Below are 8,497 nucleotides of genomic sequence, written 5' to 3' on the forward strand. Positions count from 1 at the left end.
CCTGGTGTGCTGCAGTCCATGGGGTCACAGAGTTGGACACGACTGAGTGACTGAACTGAACTGATACATCCTTTTTCATATTCTTTTCCATTATGGTCTATCACAGGATTTTGAATATAGTTCCTTGTTCTATGCAGTAGAACCTTACTGTCTATCCATTCTATATATACCAGTTTGCATCTGTGAACCCCAAATTTCCTGGGGGCTTCCCTAGTAGCTCAGCTGGTAAAGAATCTGCCTACAATGCAAGAGACCCTGGATCTATTCCTGGGTCAGGAAGATCCCCTGGAGAAGGGATAGACTACCTTCTCCAGTATTCTTGGGCTTCCCTCATGGCTCAGACAGTAAAGAATCTGCCTGCAATGTGGGAGACCTGGGTTTGATCCCTGGATTGGGAAGATCCCCTGGAGAAGGGCATGGCAACCCACTCCAGTATCCTTGCCTGAGAATCCCCATGCACAGAGGAACCAGGTGGGCTACAGTTCATGGGGTCACAAAGACTCCGACACGACTGAGTGACTAAGCACAGCACCCAAATGCCCACTCCTACCCGCTCCCACTTTCAACCTCCACCTCTTGGCAACCACCGGTCTATTCTCTATGTCCTTGATTTTGTGAAACAGGTATATTATTTTTTAATGGTTTTTTTTCCCACAAATATTTTGTTTATTTTAATGAGGTTGGTGCAGACAAGGTCCATTTAAAACCTACATCCCAGGCCAGAAAGTACAAATAAATTAAAAAGGAGCAGTGTTCTGTTGTATACATGTTTGCATGGATAACTTTTTTGTTTTTTGGCCATGCCACAGGGCATGTGGCATCCTACTTCCCTGACCAGAGGTAGAACCTGAGCCCCTGCAGCAGAAGTGCAGAGTCTTAACCACTGGACATGCGGGGAAGTCCCTCCTGCATGAGTACCTTTAACTGCCAATGCAAAGTAGAACTTTTCTGGGATCTTCTGACAAGATTTTTTTTCATCTTAATATGCTTTCTCTTCAGAGAAGCCACCTTTGGAGTTAGTCATTGTTCCCATCACCTCTGTCACCTTGATTTCAATCTGATATTCCCCTTTTTTTCGGTCCAGACCCTCAGATTTTAAAAGTAGCTTCAAGTTAAGGAAAGGTCATTTCCCCACAGTTCAGTTTTCTGAAAACCTTCTCTCTCCCACTGAAAGTCATAGTCCAGGAATGAAGCAATCACATGCTAGAACTTCAGGGCCAATTGGAAAGTCATTTATGAATCCTCGCATTAGTTGATCTCATTTATCACAAGCCTACAAATTCACAGGCCTGGAGAAGGCAGCCAGTCTCTCTGTGGACATATGTAATTTTAATTTTTTTAAAATTAATTTTTATTGGAGTATAGTTGCTATAGTTTTTCCAGTAGTCATGTACACTTGTGAAGATTGGACCATAAAGAGGGTTGAACACTGAAGAATTGATGCTTTCCATCTGGGTGTTGCTGGAGAAGACTGTTGAGAGTCCCTTGGACAGTATGGAGGTCAAACCAGTCAATCCTAAAGGAAATCAATCCTTAATATTCATTAGAAAGACTGATGCTGAAACTGAAGCTCCAATACTTTACCCACCTGATGCAAAGGGCTGACTCATTGAAAAAGACCTGATGCTCAGAAAGATTGAGGGCAGGAGGAGAAGGGGGCAACAGAGGATGAGATGGTTGGATGGCATCGCTGACTCAATAGACATGAGTTTGAGCCAATTCTGGAAGATAGTGTAGGACAGGAAAGCCTGATATGCTGCAGTCCTTGGGGTCTCAAATAGTCAGACATGACTTAGAAACTGAATAACAACAAATAATTGCTTTTCAATGTTGTGTAGTTTAGGCTGCACAGTAAGGTGAATCAGCCATACATATACATGTATTTCATTCTTTGTGGACTTTCTTCCCATTCAGGTCACCAAAATGCATTAAGTAGGGTTCCTTGTGCTATATTGTATTTTCTCATTAGTTATCTATTTTATACTCATATAATTTTTAAAAAGGAGAGCGTGATATGAAGCAGGCTGAGGTATGATCATCAAAAAACAGCACAATGTAAATAAACAATAATGAATCATAGGCACTAGAATTCAAATGACCAGATGTTTTAGAGATGGGGTGCCAGTTTTCAATTCTGTTTTGAACACCACATTACAAAAGAACTATTTTAAAAAATAAAAGAGAATTAAGGGAAAAGAAAGAAAACAAAAAGAATATCTAAACGGTTGAATGACCCCCTGTGTGCTCCTGATAAACTTCAATCATACCTTCCTTGATTCCCAGTCCTTTCGGAGCGTGATTATCAGCAATTCTCTGACCCTCAAAGAGAAGCCTGAGTGAATTCATGGGAATGTCCTGTCTTTGGTAGAATGATTCTTTGAGTTTCTTGAGATGTGTCGTCATTTTCCCTTTGAAGTCAATGTCACTGCTATCCTGACATGACTTTGAGTTTCCTTCCTTCTGTCAGAAGAATTTGTAATTTCCTTGGTTCTGTCTCATCGCAACAAAAATCTGAAGCAACGGATGGACCAGTGTTACAGCCCCATGTAATTTCCTTGGATGGACCAGTGTTACGGCTCTGTGTTACAGCTCAGTTTTATTTAGAAAATAAAATACATCCTCGAGGTGTGAGGGCAGACTGACCCAAAAGATGCAGAGAAGAGAAGTCCATGGCCCAATTTTGGCTCCTCTTTTTATATGCTTTTTCTCCTCCCCCTGAGCCTGCCCTATGTAATTTGGGTTAGCCCGGAGGGCTGTTTGTTTTCCTGAGGTTCTCACTCTGGTCCTCGGACCTTCCTTTGTTCTATTTTTGGGAGCTTTTCCCTTCTTTGTCTTTCAGTCTCCACCATTCTGGACTCCTTTTTTCTATTCTAACTACTTAACACTTCTTACCCCCCCTAAGTCTTCCGTTGAAGTTTTTGCCTCCTGGCCAGTCATGGTGATGGGGGTTCCCTCCCCACCCTCGGATCTCCACACAGCAGCGGCCTCAGGTAGGGAGAACCTTGCTCCTGAGGTTTCTCTCTTCCCCATAGCATAATGCCTTGGGTCCAGGGTATATTCTTGATCCCAAATCCTCATAGCATTTCCCTCAAGAAAGGTAACATGATCTTTTTCTCCCAAGAGGATGCTGAAACCCTGAGAGTTTAGATAATTGGGTCAAGGGCATTGTCAACTACTAATGGGCACTTGCCAAAAGCATTTCCCATCTACCTCTACAAGGATTAAATTATGAGCTGCTGCAGTTGCTGACCTTCAACACCCCCTGAAAGGAGCTCAGAATGGAGATCAGAAATGAGGTACTCTGTGCTCTGGAAAATCCGGCAGAACAGGTCTTAGATATTTTCAAGAGCTGATTTTACGAGCCCAATTCTTACATCTCCTCACATCTAGAAAAGCAATAAAGTCCTTCATGGTGACCCCTGCTCCCTGTAACTAGCAGAAACCTTCTGCAAAAATATGTGCTTGATTGAGTGAACTCCCTGTTCACTGAAGTCACATATATACTGACCTTCCCCCTACCTCTTTGGAGCTGTTTCTCAGAGCTATCTGAAATGTGCTCTCCTGGGCTATAGTCCTCGTTTGAGCCCAAATAAAACCCAACTCGAAACTCTCATGTTGTACATTTTTTAAAGTCGGCAACACAGAGCAGAAAAGAGGCAGCAGCTACAGGTGATTCTGTGCTGTAAAAACCAGGTCATGCTCTTCTCCCCATCTCTGCTTGGAGCCCTTTGGGTATGACACGCCATGCCCAAAGCACAGAGTGAGCTGGTGACAGCCCTCACCTGTCACCATGACTCATGACCCTCTGAGCTCTCCAACACACGCTCCACTTCAGTCCCTGTCCTCTTTCTTTTCTACATCCAAAGATGTTAACTAGCCCTTGGAATACTGTCTGCCAGCTACTGAGTGGAAAGACACCATCAGAGAAGCAGGGAAGCAAAAACGAAAAGTGAAGAGGAGGCAAACACCTTATTTATCACTCTTGACTTCATTACAAAAGATCTGCAAAGCTCACACACACACACACATACAAAAATCAATCTGCAAATCATGTTATGGTTAATAAAACAGTAATTTAACACCCCCCCTCAACCTTCCCTGGCAGTGTCCTGAGGTACTCACAATGCCCTTTCTATGTTTTATTTTAAGGCCCAGTACAAAAGGTTTTCACCTTAGTGTAATTAACTTTTTATCATTAAGATTCTGAAAAATTGAATTGTGTTGGACACAGGTCACCATAATGAGAATTTAATGGCAACGTATTACAATGTGCACTAAGCTATGAATCTGTGCTAGAGGCATCACATTGCTACTGACCTATGCAAATTTCCATCTCAGTGGCCCTTATTCTTCCTCTGTGGCATCCGGCCCCTCTCTGCTTCCCTCTCATCTCCTTAAACAATGATTCCCTCATTTTCATATTAATTGCATCACTTAACTGAGATAATGCTCCCTCTGAAATGAGCAAAGGGATGAATCACCGAAACGGGCCATTATTCTTTTTGCTTAACCAATTTCACAGGCCCCGCACAAAGCACTGCCTTCATTTGGCTTCCTATAATTGCTTATCATTAGGCCCAGCCGCCCCACGAAGTACCTTTTTATTTATTTAAGTCTCATCTCTGATGGATGGAAAATGAGTCACTTGCATATCTGAGAGGCCCAGACAGTTTGAGGCAAAGGAGGTGGTGGGATACCCTGGAGGCCATAAATGGAGGAGAAGCAGCCTGGGTGAACAGCCCTGCCCCTTCCCCCTTTCCCACAAGATTCCAGGGGCAGCCACAGCTATCAGGTGACCTGTGGCTTCCAGCAGCAGCCCCTCTGGCTCCTGCTTCTGGATAATCAGATGATCAAGAGGAGGGAGGGCTTGACCACGTGATGATGGCAGCTTGGTACCCACAAGGGATGCGGATGAGGCTATTGAAAGGTTGTTGTTGAATCACGCAAAGACACCGGGATTTTTGGCCCCCGGAGGAGAAGAATTCAATCCGGGGCCAGGGACAAGGCTTGATCGCTCAGAGCTTTTGTGTAATAAAGTTTTATTAAAGTATAAAGGAGATAGGGAAAGCTTCTGACATAGGCATCAGAAGGGGGCAGAAGAGTACCCCCCAGCTAGTCTTCAGCTGGATGTTATATAGTCACTGCTGCTGCTACTGGAGAAGGCAACGGCACCCCACTCCAGTACTCTTGCCTGGAAAATCCCATGGATGGAGGAGCCCGGTGGGCTACAGTCCATGGGGTCGCGAAGAGTCAGACACGACTGAGTGACTTCACTTTCACTTTTCATTTTCATGTATTGGAGAAGGAAATGGCAACCCATTCCAGTGTTCTTGCCTGGAGAATCCCAGGGATTGGGGAGCCTGGTGGGCTGCCATCTATGGGGTCGCACAGAGTCAGACATGACTGACGCGACTTAGCAGCAGCAGGTTGCCATTTCCTTCTCACTAGCAGTCACTAGCAGTCTGTTAATGAAAGAAAGGAATGTCTTAAAATTCAGAATGGCGCCAGGCTCCTCACCCATAAGATGCATTTTGGGATAATCTTGGCACCAAATGGTTTATCCTGGGCCATAAAATGATTAACTTGAATCTTGAAGAAGGGCAGACCACCATACAAATAGTTTCATTTGCATAGATTAGGGGAACAATATCTGAGTATAACATACTGGTTTGTCAAGTAGGTTCTGAGCCAAGAGGCAGAACCAACTTGAAGACAGAGTCTGGGGTAAATGCATAGCACATTAGCATAGCTTAAGACAGACATTTCCATAAGGAAAAGGCATTGGTTATCTCTAGGTTTGAGAATAGTTAACTTCAGGTGAAACCAGGTGTCATTATGGCAATACAGTATTTTAAGAGAAACTTTTAAAATTTGTATAGAGAAGGAAAAAATATCACTAGTTTGTTTCCTCCTGCCGCTTAAGAGAGATAAAAATGTCTGACACTTGCAGGCTATTTCCTCCGTTTGGAGACCCCTGGCCTTCCTGCCTGTTACCCTCTCACTGTACAGGTGCCTACTTCACCAGGGAAGTGAATAAGGCAGGTGAGAGGCTGTCCCCTAGCCTTGAAGTTCATAGTCTGGACCCATCAGCATGAGATGGATAAAGGAACATCATGAAAAATTGCTGTTTATTCCTTCATTCTCTCTCTGCCCCTTTCATTCCTTTAAGGAAATCCAGAATTGTGAAAGAGAGAGGGAGAGAAGGAAAGGACATTTTCCGAGGGAAATGAGTCTGTTATCAGCCACAGACATACTCAGAAAGACATCAGGAGAGAACGGCTCCCTTGCCATGAAAGGAAAATCTCCTATTAGCCTGTCAGGGATCTGGGCTAAAGCGTTCCCTGGAGGTTTACCTAGAGCACAGCGTGTACTTTGTTCCTGTGGATAAGAGGGCCTGTCTCAGAGCTAGCTGTCAGTGGCCTTGGGATCCGTTCTGTCGTAATATTGCTTCCCAGATACCGCTGCCGTGACTCATGCCGCCTGTCTGTTTGGTAGCTGCTGTAATTTCACCTGCAATGCTCGTCCACCTTTGTGCTCAGCACTCACCAGGGCTTCTCAGCTTGGCTCCCACACCCTCACAGGAACCCATCAGTAGCTTGACAGGGGACAAACAGGAGTCTCCTGACTCAAGGCTTTTGTTTCTTTGTCTGTGATGTTCCTGCGATGGCTGAGCCGGATGGAAATCCAGCCCACACCATTGTCCTTCTTGACAAGTAAGGGAGATTACCTTGTCAGTATGCTTGGGACACTTGGTGTAGGGTTGGGGGATGCAGAGGGCAGTGGTTCTCAAATGTGGTCCTCCCACTATCAGCCTCACCTTCTGGGAACTTGTTAGAAATATTAATTCTCAGGCTCCACCCAGACCAGTGAGTTGGAAAATCTGAGGGTAGACTCGGTTAATAAATGATTACATTATTATTATCAGGAATTTATATAAGAGGAGTACAAAGAGAGATACACAGGCTTCCCAGGCGGCAAAAATGGTAAAGAACTCTCCTGCTGATGCAGGAGACATAAGAGATGCGAGTTCTATCCCTGGGTCAGGAAGATCCCCTGGGGGAGGGCATGGCAGCGCACTCCAGTATTCTTGCCTGGAGAATCCCATGGACAGAGGAGCCTGGTGGGCTACAGTCCATAGGATCTCAGAGTCAGACACGACTGAAGTGACTTACCACACATCTCAACTCAACAGACATTTGCTGAGCTCCTGCTACATGTTCTGGTTTGAATTGTGGGGTCCTCTCACAGATATGGGACAGGGTGATGGGCAAAATTTGTAAAAGCCGAGAGGACTGGCATTGGGAGAGGAGCATTTTCTGGGGTGACTGCGGTGGCAAAGCTGGAGGGGGGATTCAACTGCATTCAGAAAGAGATTGGAGTTAGGAACATAGAACTCAGTAGGGTGAGACCACATCGAGAACGACAGCAGAATCAGGCAGGAGGGGATGTAGTTTGTACAGGAGCCAGATCAGAGAGTCATGGGTGGTAAAGGAGCTCCGTTATCTGTGGGGCATGGAGATGGTTTGATGGTTTAGAGCTCAGGAGGACTCTGCTAGAGGCCACAGAAGATTAAATCTTATATTGTATTTTTGAAATGATACTGAGAATTACTGTAAGGGAACTCTCTTTCTGTCTCCTGCAATCACAGGGCAGTAGGAACTCAAGGACACTTGCAGTCATCACTTGCCCTTTCCTAGGAGAGAAAGTGTGGTCACTTGACCTACTGTTGGTCAAGCCTGGGGAGTCCACTCCGTGGAAAGGTCTCTGTCTGGTGGGAAATGAGGTTGAAGGCCAAGTAGGAGCAGATTCCAGAGTCTTGAAAGCCAGGGTAAAGAGCTAGAGTCGTTATGAATTCTTGAGTTTGGGAACTAAAGAATAAAGCAGTGCCTCCATGGCTGGCTGAGCAGGTAAAGAATCTGCCTGCAAGGCAGGAGCCACAGGAGATCCTGGTTCCATTTCCAGGGTTGGGAAGATTTCTTGGAGCAGGAAATGGCAACCCACTCCAGTATTCTTGCCTGGAAAATTCCATGAACACAGGAGCCTGGTGGGCTACAGTCCAAAGGGTTGCAAAGAGTAGGACACGACTGAGCGCACACAGCATACAAAGCATAATTGAAAGAGATATTCGGATGAATCAAGTAGGAGAGGCTAGAAACCCTTATCATACATAGCATTGGCAACCCAAATTACCATTAATTTTTTTTTTAAGTTGTGTTCCTTTCTCCACAAGGCTAAAAGAGAAGGGCCTCCTTGGAACTTATAAATCACACCCTATTGCTTGGTTCTCTGGGTTTGTTTCATGGGTTGTAAATGAGAACTATCTAGTCCATAAATTGCTTCTCTCATAGGGTGTGACTAGTTTGTTTCTTTCATCAGATCATCCAAGCTTGGATAATTGGTGTTAGGAACCACTGAATTTTCTTGATTTAGAATTGTCATGATAACAGTTTTGTTTTAAGAGAAATTGTAGAGTGGCAATGCAGATATTTTTATTATG

General features: G+C 44.7%; 1 protein-coding gene across 1 annotated transcript; it reads right to left on the minus strand.

The window, feature by feature from the left end:
- Positions 1-2,217: 2,217 nt before the first annotated feature.
- LOC133249182 (small ubiquitin-related modifier 1-like) lies at positions 2,218-2,937 on the minus strand. The gene is made up of 2 exons (XM_061419245.1): positions 2,893-2,937; positions 2,218-2,460 (listed from the first exon to the last, which is right to left on the minus strand). The coding sequence occupies exons 1-2, from the start codon at positions 2,935-2,937 to the stop codon at positions 2,218-2,220; spliced, it is 288 nt and encodes a 95-aa protein (XP_061275229.1).
- Positions 2,938-8,497: the final 5,560 nt, after the last annotated feature.

Source organism: Bos javanicus, chromosome 6, assembly GCF_032452875.1.
Source record: "Bos javanicus breed banteng chromosome 6, ARS-OSU_banteng_1.0, whole genome shotgun sequence".
Lineage (NCBI taxonomy): Eukaryota > Metazoa > Chordata > Mammalia > Artiodactyla > Bovidae > Bos > Bos javanicus.

Excerpts from the sequence above, each read along its gene's own strand:
- LOC133249182 (XM_061419245.1), bottom strand. The coding sequence starts at position 2,937 with ATGACTGGCCAGGAGGCAAAAACTTCAACGGAAGACTTAGGGGGG. Across the intron at positions 2,461-2,892 it reads CAACGGAAGACTTAGGGGGG|AAGGAAGGAAACTCAAAGTC; the intron begins GTAAGAAGTGTT and ends TTCTTCTGACAG.